The sequence below is a fragment of the Phocoena sinus genome, chromosome 3 (genome assembly GCF_008692025.1).
Source record: "Phocoena sinus isolate mPhoSin1 chromosome 3, mPhoSin1.pri, whole genome shotgun sequence".
Taxonomy (NCBI): Eukaryota; Metazoa; Chordata; class Mammalia; order Artiodactyla; family Phocoenidae; genus Phocoena; species Phocoena sinus.
The window spans coordinates 100,421,022-100,443,672 of NC_045765.1; the positions used below are offsets into that span (position 1 = coordinate 100,421,022).

A 22,651-nucleotide genomic window follows, 5' to 3' on the forward strand; every position below is an offset into this window, starting at 1 on the left:
ATGAAAATGTGGCAAAAGAATGACTGGCTATAGCTTAATGACTGCAATGAACGGCTTGGAGTTTCTTTTAGTTTATGATTTATAGACAATATAAAGTGAAGTATGCCATTTAAATATACTTAACACTTAAAGCAGCAATATGCATATTTTCTTTATTATTTGCGCATTCCACTACTCTATTAATGGAGCAAATTTCTCCGGTTGCACTCTATGTAGACAATACAGCACTAGAGCACTTTCACGTGGTAATCTAATCACGTCTTTACCTATCACCTAAGCTGGATTTTTCTTTTTTTTTTTTTTTTGCGGTACATGGGCCTCTCACTGTTGTGGCCTCTCCCGTTGCGGAGCACAGGCTCCGGACGCACAGGCTCAGCGGCCATGGCTCACGGGTCCAGCAGCTCCGCGGCATGTGGGATCCTCCCAGACCGGGTCACGAACCCGTGTCCCATGCACCAGCAGGCAGACCCTCAACCACTGCGCCACCAGGGAAGCCCCTGGATTTTTTTTTTTCTTTCTAAGATCTAGGGTGCTCCTCCAGAAGAAAATTATTTTGTAACTATTAATCATTCATTCTCAGTAAAGGTTCATCCTGTACCTTGAAACGAACACCTTCTTCTAAAACAATATAGCCTTTGGAAGGAGTCAGATCTTTCGACTCCATTGAAGAATTCACTTCTGTCACAATGAACTGAACTGTCACAGTTCCGAACAGTCCCTGTCCAGGTTCCCGAACAATGTACAACACTGCCACACTCTCCTGGATGTAGAGAGCTGTCGGTTCTCGTAGGAAAAAGTGCTCACTGTTGTTAAATGCTAGAACTCCAGGGCCATCATCATTAGCAAGGACAGTGATTAAGGCTGTCAAATAAAAATATTAAAACAATAAATGAAAATAGAATGGGTTGTAAGTAGTGAGAAGCATGTGCATGTTTCATTGTAAACCAGGCCAACTCTTTTCTAGATCATCTTAAAAACAAGAGAAATTTTAAAAGACACCTAATGAAATTCCACATTCACTCATGATATAAATACAAACACTTAGTAATCTTGAAATAAAAGACAGCTTCCTCAACCTGATGAAGTGGTATGTCTCAGAAGCCAATAGAAAGTATTAAACTTAATGTTGAAACATTAGAAGGGTTGCCACTAAAAACAGAACAAGACAATGACGCCTGTCATCACTGCTACTGTTATTCAGCATCGTCCTGGAGCTAACAGGCCGGTAACAGGTATAAAAGCAATGGAAAGGAATTGCCAAGACTGTCACTATTTTCTAGACATCATGATTGTCTTCTTAGAAAAGGCAAGAGAAAAAAATTGTTAGAACTATTATAAGAGTTTAAAATATAAGGTGAGTAACCTTCAGAAATCAAGAGCTTTCTACTTTCTACCACCACTACTAATAATGTTAATAATAATAGCCGAAACAACAACTAATACTACTGAGATCTTACAAGTTGCTTAACCTATATTATTAACTCATTTAATTCTCACAATAACCCTATGGGGTTGATTATATTATCATTCTCATTTTAAGAACTGATGATTGAAGCACAGACAGGCAATCTGTGGAAATTCACAAGTTAGGATGTGGCAGTACTGGTACTCAAAGCTAGGAAGTCTGCTTTGGAGCATGCATTCAAAAAGATTATTGTAATACCTCTATATATCAGGTATAACCATTTAAAAATATAATAAAAACGGACCTCGTTCATAATAGCAACAATACCTAGCAATCAAAGTAAAAAAGTAAGACCTACATGAAAAAAATTGTAAAATGCTAATGTGTGACTGCGGCGGATGGTGTCAGTGCATCACCCATAGCCTGTGGCTCACTCAGGAGTGAAGGGGTGAAAAGGAGCTGTGTATAAGAAATCATCAACTACCTATAATATTTTCCCCCAGCTCCAGTCCAGGAGAAGGATTTGTTAAAATCAGCTGAAATGCTTCATCTCCTTCCGGAATGTCATCATCAAGAATCATGATGTCAACATGTTTATACCTTTCTCCATTAGCAAAATGAAGAATCTGGTCAAAAAAGTAAAAGTAGCAGTATTATATTTAAATACACTCTGAGTTTTTTTTAAATGTTTGGAAATAAATACAATATACTTTTGAATGTGAACTAACCTATTTACAGGATTTTCCCCTTACTTTTCCATGATCTCTTTTTATTTAAACTTACAATATTAAGTTTAAAAAGTAGAAGTTGTGGAGGAAGAAAGGAAACATTTGACTAAGCAGTAAAAGGCACGAAGAGACAAGATGAACATTTTCAAACACTAAAGGTGTTTCGGTAAAGTAAAACAAAGAAATGGAAGAGTTAACATTTTCAAGAAGCGTAAGAAACACTCTGGAAAGGTCATCTAATGATATAAATTGTGTAACACAATAATGTGTGTTCTCCAGTATCAAATACTGCAATAAGGTAGTAAATTAATAAGAAGTGGGTATCAAATATTACAATAAAATAATGAATGAAGTAAAATACAGAAGAATCTTTAAAACAGTACTGAAAGTTTAATTTATACAATTTACCAAAATAGTGAAGAGAGCTATTCCACCATGTAGAAATCTTCTTCCCTAATTTACTATGGAATATACAGTAGTTAATTATTTCAAGATTAACTTATTTACGGGGCCTAAATCACTATAATTCTCAATGAGTTCACCATTGGGGTAAAGACGTAATCCAGCCCCAGCTGTGCTTCCAAATTCTGGGCATACACAAACAAGGAAACGTGGCCAAGAGTCCCTTTGCTCCTCTGGGCTACCAATGTTAAACTTCTTTGGGTTTCGTTTACTTCAAATCTATAATAAAAAGAATACATTCATTTTTCCTTATAAGCTTTTATTCAGTAGATAGTAGAGAATCTGAAACTCAGAAAAGGGCTCTTACGCAGGCTTCGGTTTACCTGCTCTGTTGCCACTCAATCATGCCTCGAGCACCGTCATTGGCATCAATAATAATTTGTGCAGTCAAGCCCTCTGAATCTGAAAAAGCACAAAAACATACCTTTAAATAAATGTAAGTAGTTAAAAAGAGAATTCGTTGATATAGAATTTAAAGACCTTTGGTATTATATAATTCCTAACATAGAGGTATTGCCAACATTACTCAAAAGATGTTTAAGAAAATAAGACATAAATACTTAATAACTTGTGAATGAGGAAACTTTTGCTAACAAGAACCACTGACTTACAGAAATCTAATCAACTGAGAACAGTATAAAATAAGCAACTGAAGTTACGGTTAATTTCTATTATTTTAATCCATTTCAAGAGGAAAGGAAAATGGGGATAGTTACAAGGAGTAGAAAGAGGAGGGAAAAATGGGAAGAGAAAGGCAGGACGTGCTGCAGAGAAAAATACAGGTGTGAAAATGAGACAGAGAGATACAGGGAAACAAACAGAAGTTGAGAAGGTAGGAAAGATGGAGGAAAGTTAGGTGGAATAAAGACTAAGCTTAAAGTAAATTTCTCTTATCCCTTTTTATTCTGTATTCTGTCCACCAAGCTCAGTATGTTACCAATATCCATTATTCAATCTTGAAATAGTAACTAACCCTGTTACTGTTTTGTTCTGTTCTTTAATATGTTCATCCTTTATCTTTTAAATTTCAGAAGGTCCACCTTACTCTCGGATACGTATGACAGCTGTCTGGGTGAAGAATGGGTAAGGAAAGTGGAATTCTCTCTGAGTGAAGGGATCAACAACGTTGAAGAAAGAATATAAAATCAGGATTTGTGCCCATCAAGCTAGAAGCTACAGAGCACAAGCCCAGTCCCGCCAGTTCCTAGCTGTTTGACTTCGGCATGGCACTTAGCTCAGCTCCCCCATCTATAAAATGGGCAAACATAAGGAATAATGGTACTAATATACAAAGCACTTGAAACAGGAGCATTAGAAAGCACTTATCAAAAGTTAAACTATTCAAATTACCTCTGAGTGTAAGGAAATATGATGTACTCTGTCAGTTTTCTTAGTGTGAACAATAATTAACTTGTAATAATTGCTTGATGTAAACAGCCTAGTTGTTGGAATCATATATTTCTTTTGCATAAAAATGGAAACTTTCCAAGTAATAATATAATAATATGTTAAAAACTGATTATTCCCTTTTGCTATTTTCAAAGTTGTCATACTGAGCCTCAGAAGTGAGTGAGGAACTCCCATTCCTCAGGCCCCTGCTCTGGGCCATGCTTCTCCCCCTTTAACTCAGACTAATTTTCCCTCTGCCCAGAGCACCTTCTAACCCAGGGGTCCCCAACCTCCAGGCCACAGACTAGTAGCAGTCCGTGGTCTGTTAGGAACCAGGCCACATAGCAGGAGGTGAGCGGCAGGCAGGTAAGCGAGTGAAGCTTCATCTGTATTTACAGCTGCTCACCATCGCTCGCATTACCGCCTGAGCTCCACCTCCTGTCAGATCAGCAGCGGCATTAGATTCTCATAGGAGCGCAAGCCCTACTATAAACTGCGCATGCGAGGGATACAGGTTGCGCGCTCCTTGTGAGAATCTAATGCCTGATGATCCGAGGCGGAGCTGAGGCAGTGATGCTAGCACTGGGGAGTGGCTGCAAATACAGATTATCATTAGCAGAGAGGTTTGACTACACAGAGATCATAATAAATCAATTGCTTGCAGACTAATATCAAAACCCTATCAGTTAAAGAAGATGTGGCACATATATACAATGGAATATTACTCACCCTTAAAAAGAAACAAAATTGAGTTATTTTTAGTGAGGTGGATGGGCCTAGAGTCTGTCATACAGAGTGAAGTAAGTCAGAAAGAGAAAAACAAATACCGTATGCTAACATATATATGGAATCTAAAAAAAAAAAAAAAAGTGGTTCTGAAGAACCTAGCGGCAGGACAGGAATAAAGACGCAGATGTAGAGAATGGACCTGAGGACACAGGAAGGGGGAAGGGTAAGCTGGGACGAAATGAGAGAGTGGCATGGACTTATATATACTACCAAATGTAAAATAGCTAGTGGGAAGCAGCCACATAGCACAGGGAGATCAGCTCGGTGCTTTGTGACCACCTAGAAGGGTAGGATAGGGAGGGTGGGAGGGAGATGCAAGACAGAGGAGATATGGGGATGTATGTATATGTATAGCTGATTCACTCTGTTATAAAGCAGAAACTAACACACCATTGTAAAGCAATTATACTCCAATAAAGATGTTAAAAAAAAAAAGTATCAGTGAGTAGCAAGTGAAACAAGCTCAGGGCTTCCACTGATTCTGCATTATGGTGAGTTCTATAATTATTTCATTATATATTACAATGTAATAATAATAGAAATAAAGTGCACAATAAACGTAATATGCTTGAATCATCCCAAAACCATCCCCACCCCCACCCTGGTCCTTGGAAAAATTATCTTCCACAAAACCGGTATCTGTTGCCAAAAAGGTTGGGGACCGCTGTTCTAACCAAGGGATGGGGAGCAGGCTATTTCAGGACAACTCACCACCAACCCCCACTAGGCCGTCACACCTAAAACTTGCAGACAAAATTTCCAATATCAAATGTCCAAATCGTAAGCAAGAGTTTGTGTTTTAATAATAGGAATATATCTTTTTAAAGTAATCTACATAAAGTTGTACTAAGGTTCAAGTTTTACCTTTCAGTCTGTAATGAATTAACTGAGTCTTTTCTAAAGCATGAAAAGAAAGAGATAAAAAGTCAAAAAAGAAGCAGAGAACACAGCAAACAAACACCCTACTCAATCTAAGAGAAAATAAAAACATCTGAGAGTTTGGAGATCTAATGAAAATAGCAAATTAAATTTTAAAAGGAAAATGCCTTCATAAGAACTAATTCTATTTTGAAGATTACAAATCTGGTTATAAAATAACTGTAATGTTTAAAAAGCATCACACAATTTTTAAATTTCTTTATGCTGTCCAATGTACAAAGCTACAATATACGATGGTCTTTAAATTTAAATAAATCTAAAAGCTCACATATTTACACATATAGCTGACATTAGCAAACTTCACAATGATCACTTCTGATTAAAAAATGAAGAAACTTTACTTCGTTTGCAGTGAGTAAACAGAAACAAACAAAAAAGCCCATCATACCTAGTCTAGGAGGAAATGAAGTTAAAGGAGCCATGATAAGTTCCACATAAGTTAAATTCACAAGGAAATATTCTTCTAGTTCTGGTACATCGTCCTGCAAAAATTACACCCATTAAATTATCTATAATTATGCTCTCAAATTAATTACCTTACAAGCTGTTTTGAAAAATTATCTTTTAAATATAAATATATATATTTAAATAGTATACAGAAAACATAAAATGCAAACATAGAGTAGAAAAGATTTAAATCAGAAAAAATAAACATGTCTTGGCAATGATTTTTTTGGATTTAACACTAAAAGCAAAAGCAATAAAAGCAAAAATAAACAAGCGGGACTATATCAAACTGAAAAGCTTCTGTACAGCAAAAGAAAACATCAACAAAAGAAAAGGCGACCTACGGAATGGGAGAAAATATTTGCAAATCATACATATCCAAAATTTATCTAAAAAAGTCATACAACTCAATAGCAAAACAACAAATAATCTGATTTAAAGTGAAGAGGGACAGAATAGAAATTTTTCCAAGGAGGAAATACAAACGGCCGACCTGTACATTAAAAGGTGCTCAACATCACTAATCCTCATAGAAATGCAAGTCAAAACCACAATGAGACCTCGCCTTACATTTATTAGAATGGCTATTATCAAAAAGACAAGAGAAGTGTTGGTGAGAATGTGGAAAAAGAAGAACCCTTCACACTGTTGGTGGGAATGTAAATTGGTGCAGCCACTGTGCAAAACAATATGAAGGTTCCTCAGAAACTTAAAAATAGAACTACCAGCAATCCCACACCTGGGTATTTATCCAAAGGAAATGAAAACACAATAGTGAAGCGGTATCTGCACTCCCATGTTCACTGCAGCATTATTCACGGCAGCAAAGTTATGGAAACAACCCAAGTGTCCATCAACAGATGAATGGATAAGATGTGGTATATATATAAAATGGAATATTATTCAGCCACAAGAAAGAAGGAAATCCTTCCATTTTTAACAACACGGATGGACCCTGAGGGCATCATGCTAAGGAAAATAAGCCAGACAGAGGAAGACATACTGCACGGTGTGGAATCTAAAATAAAGTCATACGCGAAAAACAGAGGACAGAAAACTGGTTGCCAGTGGCTGGGCTGGGGTTGCAGGGGGAATAGGGAGGGATTGGTAAAACAGTACAAACTCAGCTATAAGATGAGTAAGGCCTGAGGATCTAAGGTAAAACATGGTGACTATAGTTGACAACACTGTACTGTACAATTTAAATTTGCTGGGACAACAGAACTTAAATGTTCTCACACACAAAAAAAGATAAATACATGAGGTGATGGATGTGTTAATTAACTAGGTGTGGGGAATTCTTTCACAATGTAAACATATATCAAATCAACAGAACAGACACTTCAAATATCTTATAATTTTATATATTTTTTAGATTCTACGTAAGTTTACCATACAGTGCTGGTTAATTATACTTCAGTAAAGCTGAAATTTTTAAAGAAACATAAAATTATTAAACTTACACCTAGTTGTATAGGTTATTAGGTTGAACCACATGAAACTGCTAATATTATATCATTTTTTACCTGGACTAATATAATATGTAAACCAATTATATAAATATACAAACTTAGTATACCTTAAATATAATAAGAGCTAAATTTTTTAATTACCTTAATTACCTTTTTAATTACCTTAAAAAAATGATTCTAATCCAATGATTAGAATGAGGAATAGAATAATACTATAGGAAAAATATAGGCTTTTCAGTCAAAGAGACCTAGTACCAAATTTCTGTAATTTTAGGTGAGTTACTTAAATTTTAAGGCCTCAATTCTGGCATCTTTATAATGAGGGAAGTAACTGCTACTTTGGGGATTTTAATAATGATTAAAAATAATGTGTATGGAGTACCTGGCCTAGAGAGAGTCCCTACAAAGTGACAGATATTTGTGATGGTTAATTTTAATACAATATTACTATTAATCACTAATAAGGCAGCTGCTCAAAACATGAGGACGAGCAAAACCCACATCAGTAGTAACCAGACAGCCAACAATATTGTGACACAGAAACCCAATGTATATATATGAATATATAATATCAGTACATACACCTCTCTCTTCATTGTATTCAATGGAGATGTGTTGGCATGTGAAAAAATAAGAAAATGAAGGTCACAGTTTCTATCTTCTGTAAAACAGGGACAAATGTGAGTTACAGAATCAGTGATGTAAAAGGAACTGTCCCCAACCTACCCGCACTGTTCCCCACCTCCATGCAAGAACTCTCCCCTATCATGCCCCAGGCTGGCTTATTTCTGTAAATACAGGCTTGCAGTCTCTTAATCTTGTGCTACTCTGAGAACAGAAACGACTGCAAAAACCTGGGGAGAAAAAAGGAAACTTTGAAACCTTGTGTTCATAAAACAAGACTGTAAACCAGACCTCTGAAGGTAGCTATATATTTTCTGCTTTAAAAACTAACGTATTGGGCTTCCCTGGTGGTGCAGTGGTTGAGAGTCCACCTGCCGATGCAGGGGACAAGGGTTCGTGTCCCGGTCTGGGAAGATCCCACATGCGGAACAGCTGGGCCCGTGAGCCATGGCTGCTGAGCCTGCGCGTCCGGAGCCTGTGCTCCGCAACGGGAGAGGCCACAACAGTGAGAGGCCCGCGTACCGCAAAAAACAACAACAACAACAAAAAACTAACGTATCTAAGGAATAATCCATTTATTTGTATTCAATTACATTAATAGATTATATATTTGGAAGAAGACTTACCTTAAAGTTTTATGGAACCTTGTGTTGTATGTCACGTACTGAAATAACATTACCCTTCATCTTTCAGCTTTAGAGTTCTCATACTACCATATTAGGTCACAGTGCCACAGTAATCAACAAAATAAGAATTACTGATTTCAGATGGTAGATGGTTTACAGTACTTATAATTTTGTAAAAGTAAAAGGCCTCTGAGAAAATTAAAACTTGAAAAAATAGAACCCCAAAATACATAGTAACTGAAAATTATTTTTCTAAGGCAATATTCATTCTCTCTCTTTCTCCCTGCCCCTACCCCTCCACCCCACACACCATGTCCTACCCTCTCCATATGTACTATTTTCATAAACTTCTTGGAAATGAATTTAGGTAGTTGAAACACTAAGTCCCAAAACAACACAAGATTTCCCATCATGAAAAATCATTTAAAACACAATTTCAGTCAGAAATGACTACTTTAAGTTTGACCATAATCACATTTTATACCATCAGCCTCTAGTGAGTTTCTCACTATCTCCAATGTAACCGGTCCTAACAACTAAGTCGCTGACCTACATGGCTTTGCTGGTCCAATGAATCCTTTGGAGTAATCAAAATGCTCCTTTGGAATCTCTTAGGCCAATGACATCTTAAACGGGACTGCCCTAAGGAAATTTTCTTTATCACAAGTTGTTTCTGTGATAAAATATACAACAACAGACCAGCCTATCTAGACAAGAAAAGAATCCCCTGTGTAATTTTAAAAAAAAGTCATAAAAAGAAATAAGTTGATTTAAAGACACCAGAACATTTAATCAACTTCTACTTTTTATGTGGTTATTCGCGTTTAATACAGTAATAGCAAAATAAGCGTTTTACCTCAAGTATAGTAATGTTGATGGCTGCTGCTGTTGCCCCTTCTTCTAAAATCAGAAAGCCAATTACTGGGACAAAGTCAACATTTGGCTCAGCTAGGTTTCCTTCTGTTTGGTTCTTTAGACTCAACATTCCAGGAACTGTGGTATATGTGACATTAATGGCTCCTAATTGAATTGGATGGGAAGGGATTTTTAAATTATTTAAAATTAAAAATAGTATCTCATTATGAACTTGTTGACTTTCCTAAAAGCACATCAGTAGCTGTATTATTGGCCCCAATTCTTCACCCCTTCCTCTGTTCTTGGCCTTTACCATGTAATGGCTCAGTGATGTTGCACTGTGGGCAAGGCATCCCTGCCTACCTCTACTTTGAGTTTGACTGTGTGACTTATTTGGGCTACAAGGTAAAAGTGATGGTGCGCTAGTTCTGAGCCTAGACCTATGGGGTCTGGCGTGTTTTTGCTTGCCTTCTTATGCCCCAACTGGTTCCAGGAGAAGAATGAGAGACACGTGGAATACAGCCACCCTAGCCAAGCCCAGACTCAGTTAGTGGACCCACGGCTGGCCCATTACCATATGCTGCTGAGAGTTTATGATGGTTTGTTGCACAGCATTCTGTGACACTAGATAAATTCCTTTAATCTTTCAAAAATAAAGAAGTTATAAAATCCTGTCCTGAACTAAGAAATATTAATTGTTTTCCTGTCCCTGATTTATTCTAGCAATGGCTTTCATCCACCCTAGTAGAATATTAAAAAAGCACCTGCCTGGAAACTCCATTCACTCTAGAGTAACACAAACCTAGAGATCCAAATTCTCTGTTGATGAAAAGCTGAATTGTCATGTTAGCCTCCTGTAGCAAAACAAATCTTGATGAAAGAGCAAAACTTAACACTCCATGTGGTTCATCACTGGCTTCTACGGTCAGAACAGCTGCATATCCTTGAGCGTCAAGCAGAGCAGTTCCTGCTGGTGGAACTCCTAAGAAAGTCAGGGACCACAAGAAATCTAACAGTGACTTGACCTTAACTTCTAAATACTTAAAATATAACCCCACTTTTTGAAACATATTAAAGTAACCAGAAAGTGGTTACTTTCACTCCTCTAACAGAAATCTTCCGGGTGACAAACAGAAGTTACCTTTTAGTTTTTTTTTCTTCTTAGATAGCAAATTTTTTTTTTTTTTTTTTTTTTTTGGCTCAACCTATTATTGTCATTATGTTCTATACTGGTCATCTGAATTACAGAAATTGATTAGAAACTGAGGAAAATACCCAGATAACTTGCTCAAATTAGTAAATCTAATTTATCCATAAAACTGATCCAGAATCCAAATTGGTCAGCTTAGCATAAAATTAATTTCATTAAATTCTACCTTTGGAAATATATTTTACTCCATAGGAAATATTTAGCAAAATTTTTAGAGGTTTTAACTTGAATCCATAAAGATAAGTATTTTCATTCTGAGCTGATTCTTTTGGATCTAAATGTTATGGGGCAGACGATATTTAAATAACATTTTTAAAATCGCTATGCATCTAACTGTTAAATATAGAGACAGCAACTATTATTTTTTTCTGAAAAGAATAATACACCAGAAAAATAATTTAATTAAATTCTGCATTACCTTGTGTCCTGACATCATACAGAATGACCTGGTATACTTCTTTCTCCTCAGGAATATTGTCATCCAACAGATGCACAGATATTGTTTTATTCAATGACCCCTATGTCAAACAGAAAGAAATTCATCCCTCTACTGTCACTGAGCACAAACTATCTCCTGCTTTTACTGGCCTTATAAATTGTGCATCCAACTATATTTTCACTTAAACAAAGTGTTCTGTGGCTTAAAAAATAAATTAAATAAAAAACCACTGACTCATAAGAAAACACGCTTAAAGTAGATAGGGAACAACTGTGGAAGATTTGAGTGCTGAGCTCATGAATATAGATCTTATCTAGTGAGCAATGTAGCCCTATTGAAAATTCCAGACAAAGCAATAAGTTGGAGAGATTTCTATGTGGTTAATGGGAAAAACTGGAGTATGGAAAAGAAGACCAGTGTTGTAGGGAAACCAGTTATTAGAAGTCAAATGTAGTCCTCAAGGCAGAAGGTTATAGGGGTTAGGCTTAATATTGAGGGAGTGAAAATGAAGAGAAAAAGAATGAAACAATTTACCAAACAAGAATTCATATCAAGTGAGCGTGGAGAAGAGAAGACGAAGAGAAACAATAAAGTAGTGCTAACTTTCTACCCAAGAACTGCTTTCTTATAGTTATTTTCCACCAATCATCTTCTTTCAAACTGTCAGCAAGAGCTTTTAAATGTAACCTCAAAAATACTGTGTGAACAGAAGATAAAAAGACATTTGTTTCTCAGGCTATATGTGCTGTTTCATAGCAGTGAAACATTTAAGTTCCAAGTGCATTGAAAGTTCCAAGACAGTGAGGGGTAAGAGAAGAGGGACAAGCAGTAATCATCTTCTTAATGACACAGTTGACACCAACAGTGGGAGGGCAAGAACGCAACAAGAGGGCTTGCCTCAAATACAAAGTCAACTTTTTCTGTTTCTTTAAAGGAGATCTACCTAGTACATATGGAAATACAAACCCCCTCCTTAAGTCTTAGAAATTCTTTGAGTAATGTTCTTCCTTTAGGTTTCTAAGGAAGCAGCTCCCTCTTGGATCTCTATTAATCTTTGTATTACATAATCAGAGTTTTCCCATTTTCCTCACAAAACACAAGTTACCTCCAGATATTGCAGTAAAGCTTTTCTTGGTGGTATTACCTCAGGAAAGAAGAGTTGCCCGGTAAAGTTAGCAAAATTGAGTTCTAGGTTTTGCCCAATAATTTTCCAGTTAACAGTAACATTTCCTCGACCAGGGGGTGTTCTCATCACATGGAATAGTAAAATTTCTCCTGCAGGTGAAATGTACAGATTGATGAATGTTTAATGTAAAATGAGCTTAACATTTGAAGTCAACAAAACCCAAATCCCAAACATGCAACTACTACAGTACCTTTTCTAAGAATATTACAAAGCTGTTTTGTTTGCAATTTTCTAGAAGCTTTATACATGCTTATTGTTTATCAACACATTATTGTTTATCCCACTTCTAAATACTTCCATTTAGTAGAACTTCAGGAAGTTTAACATGTAAGAGTTACAAAAGCACATGCTAAAATGGAAAACACAAACTTTTATACACTCCAAAACATGCACCAGAACATAAATGTTCTGTAAATTAAAGAAAATAATTAAGTCCTCATGGTCAAAACTAGTAATAACACAAGTAAATTCTTCCTTCACTTCCCAAAAGGACAAAAATTCCTTACACTGGTATGCAATGTGATTTTACACAATGCATGCATAAAAATGCTTGCAAATACCTGAAAATCACATTTCTTGAAATTGTAACTTACATATACCATCAATGATTTTGTTTTATAGAAAGAAATACAAAGGAAAGGTGTCAAATCTGTATATCAACCTCTGTAACTTCACCAAAGTTACAGCTATCCTTCCTGGATAAATGAGGCATTTTAGATACTTTCCATTCCTGGCTTTTATCCTCATGTAATATTTTGTAAAATTGAAGAAAATCATAAAAGTCATTTCTTCTAAATTGCTGGAATTGAAAAGTAAGCTCCTAGGGAGTACTGGTGATGGCCATGTGTCTTGCTGAAAATATGCTGAATTCAAAAATTTTATGATGATGAACAGAAGTTAAGGTACATTAATGAATTATATTACTAAAAACTAATAATTGTTAAAAGATAAATGAATTCATGTTTAAAAGGCTTTAAAGAACACATCCTTATAGCATAGACATATAGTTGAAATCCATGCATGTTCATTAAAAATACCACTTTTACTTAGTTATCCAAATAAATACACACTTCTGACACTTTTAAATGAGGAGAGTAGCAATAACACAGTAAAATATAAACACCCTTTCCAAATATGTTTTAACTACCACAGTTTTTTAAAATAATAAAATTGAATAATTATTTCTAATAGAAAGGTTTCTTAAAATATCATAAATTCATTAATTTAGAGATTATCTTATTTCAATTACTAAAAAACAAAATAAAATTTTCATACTAAATTTAAGCATACATAACTTTAATACATTTATTACATAAATTATTTTGGGACAGCAGAAAATATAAGAAAGCAAAAACAGACTTCTAAATAAAATTTCCTAAAACAGTTCAATGTTTAATGTACACATTTTAAAATATTTCAATACAAAAAAAAATTTTTAATTGCTATCACAATAGCAGACTATGACTTGGATGTTTTTATTGAAACATAAAAGAACTGTTATTAGAAATAAGAGTGTCCAACGATAGGATATAACTGAAAGAATGGGTACAATCAGCCATAATTGCCATGCCATTTAAAATTTTTATACTTATATAACTCATATGAATAAAATGCAGGCACTACAATGAAACGCTGGAGTCTCTCTATTGTATACCAGGCAGAATTTCTCAAGGGTTTATTACTGAATGGCAGAGAGAGAACCTTGGAGTTATTAAGCTCTTTCACCTACAGTGTTGTCTGATGACCCAAACAAAAAGGTATAGACTCATGGTTTTCAATTTTTTTTAAATCACAAAACCCAGTAATACTTCAAAATGAAAATTATAGAAGTTTGAACAAGTGCTAAAAATGCAGTGGGAATACAAGTGGCAAAAAAAAATGTAGGTCAATGAAAATCCAGATTGAAGGGGAACCTGTAAATATCATAATAAAAAAATTATGGTTGTAAGATGGTACATAGAGATTTGGGAATAAATACACCATTAAAGGCAAAACTAAAAATGAAATGCTAAGGAGAAAAAAAAGTAAAATCCTCCTACAAACTTCTTACATGTAAAAACGCTCAGTCTAGGGCTTCCCTGGTGGCACAGTGGTTGAGAGTCTGCCTGCCAATGCAGGGGACACGGGTTCGAGCCCTGGTCTGGGAGGATCCCACATGCCGCAGAGCAACTGGGCCCGTGAGCCACAACTACTGAGCCTGCGCATCTGGAGCCTGTGCTCCGCAACAAGAGAGACTGCGATAGTGAGAGGCCCCCACACCGTGATGAAGAGTGGCCCCCCGGGCTTCCCTGGTGGCGCAGTGGTTGAGAGTCCGCCTGCCGATGCAGGAGACACAGGTTCGTGCCCCAGTCCGGGAAGATCCCACATGCTGCGGAGCAACTAGGCCTGTGAACCATGGCCGCTGAGCCTGCACGTCCGGAGCCTGTGCTCCGCAACGGGAGAGGCCACAACAGTGAGAGGCCCGCGTACCGCCAAAAAAAAAAAAAAAAAAAGTGGCCCCTGCTTGCCACAATTAGAGAAAGCCCTCGCACAGAAACGAAGACCCAACGCAGCCATAAATAAATAAATAAATAAATTTTAAAATGCTCAGTCTAATACCACTTAATATCACCTTTGAAAATTTAATGTTACCATGCAAGAATTTAACTTGCAAGAAAATATTACAAGAAACACAATTTGAAGCACAACACACACACAAATAAAAGGTAAACCAAGTATTCCTTAAACACATAATTTCATGAGCCTATTAAAAATCACGTCAACAGCATAAATAGTGTGAAGGTTTTCCTAAGAATCAAAATAGAGGTATTAACTGCCTCTTTAAGGCAGACTGCCAAGAATCAGGTCCATTTAAAATGCCTTCTAGGGACTTCCCTGGTGGTGCAGTGGTTAAGAATCCGCCTGCCAATGCAGGGGACAAGGGTTCGACCCCTAGTCCAGGAAGATCCCACATGCCACAGAGCAACTAAGCCCGTGTGCCACAACTACTGAGCCTGCGCTCTAGAGCCCGCGAGCCACAACTACTGAAGCCCACGCTCCTAGAGCCCGTGCTCTGCAACGAGAGAAGCCACCGCAGTGAGAAACCCACACACCATAACAAAGAGTAGCCCCCGCTCACCACAACTAGAGAAAACCCGCACTCAGCAACGAAGACCCAACACAGCCAAAGATAAATAAAAAAATAAATGTTTTTTTTTTTTTAAAAAAGCCTTCTAGGAAGAATTACCAGAAAGCTACCTTCTACCTAGAGGAGAAGTCAAAGAACATAGGAAAAGGAAAAAATTAGAAACAAGTGCTCAGTCTTCTAAATACGAGGGAAGAACAGAAGATAGGTCCTAAAGAAGGAAGGTAAAATTTTCAGATAGCCAATATTTTACCACACTGCCTTCTAGTTTTTGCCCAGAATGAAGACTTAGAGAGGGCCCTCCCCCACTAAAGAGTCTGACTAATTCCTGTAAGATCATCTTGATATGAAATCTAGAGTCCACCAAAAAATCGGTGATACATTTTAACTTTAAGCAGAAGATCTAAGACCAAAAAAAAAAAGGATTTCCCTGGCAGTCCAGTGGTTAAGACTTCACACTTCCACTGCAGGGAGCATGGGTTCGATCCCTAGTCTGAGAACTAAGATCCTACATGCCACGTGGCGTGGCCATAAAAGACCCCAAAAAAGGAAGATCATATGGGTTCTAGACCTAGCCTAACACAAATAAGAAATATGAATATAAAATTAATTTTAATAACCCAGAGTATCTCATGTATTTCTTCCTAAAACAAATCAGGATTGTTTTTACAAAGATAAACGTCAACTACAATGTGTATAAAAATAATGGAAAACTAAAATACAGGAAATATATTTTAATAGATTCATGTATACGTGGTATACAGGAACCATCCAAACTGTGCTCTACAATTAATAGAAAATGACTTAAAACAATTACAGGGATAATATGAAACACAAACTGTCAATAAGAAAAAAAGTTGAGTGTTTCTAATATAGCAGTTCGATATATATTTTTAAAGAATCACATCTCTTGTTCAAATCTTTACCTAGAAAAAATACATGCTGTCTCTGAGAAAAGGAGAAATTTTAAATCCATTGAACGTGACATAATGATTATAATGCTGCAGAGATGTGTGAAGTGAAACGTTTAACACAGATTTATAAAGAGCACATTTATACATACTTTGCAACCACAGTAAAAATCTATTGTCCTATATTTCTAAAGTCTGCCCATTACATTTGAAAGAAAGTAATATTTACCACTGGGCATCTGTCCAATTGCTTTAGGACAAAAATGTAGAAATAGGATTCTACAGAATTCAATACACTGTTAAACACTAAGGCAATTCCTCCCCATGAAATGAAAATGTATTCTAGAGCCAGAAATTCAGCATTGTCCACATTTTAAATCTAATCACGTAAATGAAACTCCAACACTAAGTCAAAAGCAATGTTAACACTGTCAACAGTCTACATGGCATGATTTTTTTACCCCATTTCTTTAGCAGTTATCTTTGAAGAATCACCATGAAGTTTTCATTTTTGTAAACATCTGCTTGATATACATTTCTCTATGAAAGTTTGCAGTAATACAAAGAATACATGCGCAAAATACTGAATTCTTGAGGTTAGACATAATGTTTTTGAAAAAAGAAAATTAATTTAGACTCTAGGAAAAGGTTTAGGAGAAAAGGGAAAGAAAAGTAAATTAAAAAAAAATAGAAATTCCTACCAATTTTTATTTAGAAAATGTAAAAATTCTAGGGAGTACTGATTACTGAAAGCAATTCATTGTTCTATTTCCTGTACCAAACTCATGCTCATAGATTGATATGATGAAGCAGATAGGATATGCTTTTGATATGATAAACCAATAACACGTTTGGACCACGTGTTTTAATGACTAATAATTTTTTCTCTTTGCATCCCCTGCAGATATTTAGCTGTTGGAGACTAAAGAGACCACAATCTGGTTTTCAGGTGTTAAGTTCGTTCAGGTGAAAGAGAACACAGGTGCCAAGACCCTGCAGTTTCCCCAAGATGACTTGGTGCTCAGCACAAGAGCCTGGGTTTCTTCAGAGCCTCCAACCCACCACCACTGTCACCACCCAGACTTCCATAGGACGCATGTAATGACGCTAGCTCCTTTACGGTTAAAATGCCCTTCAAGTGATCCTGGACATCCAAATACTTTTGTATTCTTAAAAAAAAAAATCCCATCATATTGCTGAAAATCACATACCTAGTCCAGCTCTGTGTCCTCCCTTAAATCTAATCCTTTCTGGTCCCTGAATTTATTTATACCCACCCCCATGCCACTAACACTTTTATTCTCTTCTTCTACATTGTCTTCTTCTCTATATTTCTTCAACAAAACAAAGCAAGTCCAAAATACTCTACGCTTTAATCTGGTTTCGCCAATTTTTCTCCCTTCCTTGCTCACAGAGCCAACAAACAGAATATCACCTAAGGCAGTGCTTCTCACCCCTAATGCAGTGAAGGATGGGATTTGGTTTTGTTTTAGTAATGTTTTTTAGTTTTCTTTTATCTGAAAATATCTTTATTTCACTTTCATTCTTGACAAATGTTTTCACTAGTATAGAATTCTGGGTTGGCTTTATTCTGCTTTGAGCACCTTTTTTTTTTTTTTTTTTTGGCTGCACTGGGTGTTTGTTGCTGCACACGGGCTTTCTCTAGCTGCAGTGAGCGAGGACTACTCTTTGTTGCGGTGCACGGGCTCTAGGCCCATGGGCTTCTGTAGTTGTAGCACGTGAGCTCAGTAGTTGCAGTGTACGGGCTCTAGAGCGCACGGGCTTAGCTGCCCCGCAGCATGTGGATCTTCCCAGACCAGGGGTCGAACCTGTGTCCCCTGCATTGGCAGGTGGATTCTTAACCATTGGACCACCAGGGAAGTCCCAGACAAGGGGTTTTTGTCTGTTTTTTGTTTTGTTTTGTTTTCCTTGATCTATCATAAACTGACATTTTTGTAAAACACAATAAAATAAATGACTAGATAAGTTAAATGGCAAAAAGAACACACATACAAAATGTAAGCCCCTAGATATCACTTTTGGATATCACAGCAAAATGAAATCGTTTTAAAAGTCTCTAGAAAGATCCTTTCAATTTTCAAACTTATCTTGTCACAAACAAAAAGCAAACACTTCGTGTGCAGATGTCAGCTTGAGGACTGTGCTTTGAGGAGCACTGCCCCCAAGGCTTCTACAGTCCTGTCTTTTGTTATCCTTAGTTATTTGCTTTCCATGCCAAGTTTTCCTTGACAATTCCTCTGCAGTTACTACTGTTCCCTCTAGCCCATTTGGGAATCTAATCTCACTTGTTGCCCATGTAGTACGACACGCTGGTTACTTTCTTCTGATAACTAATGAAAACACATTCTTATTTTGGTCTTTTCCCACCTCTCTGGCAGAGCCTTCTTTCCCCTTTACCCTTTGCCTTTTGCCTGTCCCAGCACCTTACCCTGGTGTCCCACATAGCTCCAACCTTGACAACTTGCTTTCTCCCTCTGTCCACTAAGATCTTAATTTTAGATCTTTAATTTTCCTGATTTCAACGATTATCTCTAAAAATCCAATTTCCACCCCTAGCTTAAGACAGAGTCAGATTCTCTCACCAAGTTTCCTCCTCTCACATGGACACTGTTACTCAAATTCATTATTCTTCCAACTCAAATCCTGAAATATTTACCCGACGTTCCTGCATTGTCAGGTTCTGTAGTAGATGTAAGTTCAAGCAAAACGAGTTTCTTCTCACAAGGTGCCCTATAGCATAAGCTCTGGATTCAGACAACACTAGGTTTAAGCCCCACCATGAATAACTATGTGCTGGGTAATCTCTCTAACATTCAGTTTCCTTGTGTGAAAAACTGGTGTATATCGTCAAACCCACTTCATAGCCCTGTTAAAATTAAGTGAAATGATGGATGTAAAATGTCTGGCATGCAGAAAACACTCAATAAGTGTTATTGTTGTTGTCATTATTATTGAGATTAACTTCTCTTCCAGTGACTTTTTACTTGTATTATACTACAAATAATTTTTTCGGGAGTTGATGATCTGTCTTTAGATTGACTTATAGCAATGTGTTAGTCACTTTTACTCACAATTGTTATGACAACATGAGATTTTAAACCGTTAATAAAAGGAAAGAGTATTGGAAAATGGCTCAGATATTTGCATTAAGTTAAATAAACTTGCAAGTTGGGAGTACAGTAAGGTAAAAGGTAATGCACAGTAAAATGCATTCAGTTTCCGGCACAGTCACTAACTAGCTATATGATTGTGTCCAGTCACTTAATCTCTCTGTCTCAGTTTTCTCATCCATAAAGTCGAAGTCCAAATGCACGATCTATATCCTTTTCATTTCTTAACTCTTTTAGGTACAATTATTTTTTAATTTTAAACACAAATTATAGTGAAACAGACTATAAATACCAGTTTTATCTCAAACAGACTTATTCAAAGACAAAAACACTGCTATAATGGTTTAAACAAAAAGTAGCCTATAAATGTAAACCCTATAAATGATGTAAAATATTAAGATTCAAGGAAATTACTGTTTTTTTACGGGAAAAGAGGACATTGTATAATTTTTTTCTAGTTTGGCACTTTGTTCATAAAATATACAAACATAGGAAATCCAAGCTAAAATATTCACTGATCAGAAACTGCTATATTTTTTTTGAACAGAGAGCCAATATTTCACCATTTAACATCAACAGCTACCACTGAGCACATATACACTATGTGCCCAGAACTATGCTAAGCACTTTACATTTATCCACTTAATCCTCACACAGAAACCTACGAAGGAAGTAGTATGTCCCTTCATTTAACAGATGAGAAAGCTGAGCATCCTAGGTTTGACCAATTTCATTAAAATCACACTAGTGGGGAATGGCAAGCTAGAACACAATACCAATCTGCGAGGCTCCTAAATCTAGTTAAACAGTTCACTATACAGCCCTCTCCCAAATAAGCTCCATGTACATTAACATACCCAGCTGTACAAAATAATGAAAGAATTTTTAAAATGGGAAACTTTAAAAAACTAGACAAAAAATGACATCCATGGAAAAGAGAATGAATGTGCTCAACAAAGAAAGGAACCCACCTTCATGACCTATGACAGATCTGGAAGCAGTCTGAAAGCTAACAACTCCCGCCACATTGTCATTGGCCAAAATGTTCACTCTGACGGTGTCGGAACTGGGCAAAATTCTACTTCCGCCTTCGGTGTACACCAAGCTAACTATGATGCTTTCATCATCCTCTGGCTCAGAGTCATCCAAAATGGTTAAAATGGCTATCTTTTTGGTTTCACCTATAAAGAATTAATGGAATAAAACCTAAGTAAGAAAATCATCAGTAGAGAATTCACAAAGGTCCAAGATAACTTCTTTCAAAGAAAAAAGTTAAGTAAAAATACATGAGTGAATTATAACAGTTCAATACCATGAGTAATATTAGTGCCACTATAAGCAAATGTTGTATGTAAGTATGTATACCCTTTCACCTATAAAACACTGTAAAATTTTCATTAATATGGGCAGATTGTGGAAAAGCACATTTTGAATTATGGAAAGTTAAAGGGTAGAACTATTTCAAGGAATCATGGTTTTACTTGCTGGTCTTTAGCCTAGAACCATGACCTGGCTAGGGGAAGAGGTTCTGAAGCATCTACTGTTTAGAAACAGATCCCTCTAGAAAGTGGGGTCACATTCTCATTTTGGCATTACCATGAATGATTTTCAGGTAATCAAAGCCAAAACTTCCCTGAAAGACCAGGAACACTTAGGGAATAGTGGTCAAAATGGGAAACTGAAAAGGATGGTAAATTCTCAGCAAGAGAACCCACATAAACGGGATAAGTCTTTGGGGAGCCAGATGAGATGACAACATCAAATACTAGTCTCCAGGATTCGGGCAATAAGGGAAGGAGGCAGAAAAGGAATTCAAAGGGACACATAACAGCAATAAGGGCCAAGCAATCTACTTTGCAATTTGGTCTAGGACCCCACTAGTAGATAGGGCATCACTGAAAACCCCCAAACCCAACACTGCTTCTGCTGTTCACCTACAGTGTTCCCCATCTAATTCTTTGCCACTTTCTGGAAAGATGTTGAAAGGGTGAGAACAGGCAGGAGAAAGGAGAAAATGGATGTGAATGCATGTTCTCTCTCTCATGACCCTGTTATATTTTTTCAATTCAGTGTCAAGACTGCCTCAAGAGAGTGTATGTTATCTGAGAATCTAGGTTAACTATAAAATATAGTCCATTTCGTGTGATTCTAAAGTTACAATTCAAGGTAATACTAATTTGTATAATGCCACTACTTTATATGATTGCTTCTTTATTGTTACCAAAGCCATTAAAAAAATCTAACTTTAAATTTTCATCTCCAGTCCCTCCTCAAAGTTCAATATTTCCTTTGAAATAGGGAGAAATGTTACCAGTTACTAACCTGTGCACACACACAAACCCATACATCAAGCATATCATTATTCCATCGTTCCCAAAACCATTTACTAGGAAACAATCATTCTTGAGAAGTTTTATACTATTTTAAAAATTTACTCTAAAATATAATGCTTATTAGATGATTCAAAAAGTATATAATCTATATGTATCATGACCCCTGACTACTGTTTCCAAAAAAGTATATGCATTAAAATTAAATGATAAAAGATGCAATGAATGAATGCTCTAAGATATGGAATTGTGAGTAACATTTACTTCCTTCATTTTGTTGTATAACCTGAAGTTTTCATGAATAAATATTACTTTTCAATCAGAAAAACACTATGTTAAAAAATCATATGGAATTTATAATTTACTAAATCAGGATTTAAATAATGATCTCAGTAAAGATATCGTTCTTCTACCCAAAGAAAACTATTTTAAATATATGAACTTCTGAAATTTTCAAATATAAATGATTCAACCAACCCTGGAAAAGAATCAGTGAATCTGACCCTAATTCTAATTATTGTCCAAGTTCTCTGCAATTTCATTGTTCATGAAAATTTAAAATAGTGGTCCCATCCAAGTCTAAG

At 36.3% G+C, this 22,651-nt stretch overlaps 1 protein-coding gene across 1 annotated transcript in view; it reads right to left on the reverse strand.

The window, feature by feature from the left end:
* Positions 1–22,651, reverse strand: part of ADGRV1 (adhesion G protein-coupled receptor V1) — a 533,314-nt gene that overhangs the window by 417,128 nt on the left and 93,535 nt on the right. The window contains exons 33-42 of the mRNA XM_032627062.1: positions 20,709–20,918; positions 12,530–12,660; positions 11,365–11,464; positions 10,539–10,718; positions 9,738–9,901; positions 6,101–6,194; positions 2,919–2,997; positions 2,676–2,814; positions 1,890–2,031; positions 599–861 (exon numbers count right to left, since the gene is read on the reverse strand). Of these exons, the coding sequence (XP_032482953.1) occupies positions 599–861; positions 1,890–2,031; positions 2,676–2,814; positions 2,919–2,997; positions 6,101–6,194; positions 9,738–9,901; positions 10,539–10,718; positions 11,365–11,464; positions 12,530–12,660; positions 20,709–20,918 (1,502 nt within the window). The remainder of the gene's footprint in view (positions 1–598; positions 862–1,889; positions 2,032–2,675; positions 2,815–2,918; positions 2,998–6,100; positions 6,195–9,737; positions 9,902–10,538; positions 10,719–11,364; positions 11,465–12,529; positions 12,661–20,708; positions 20,919–22,651) is intronic.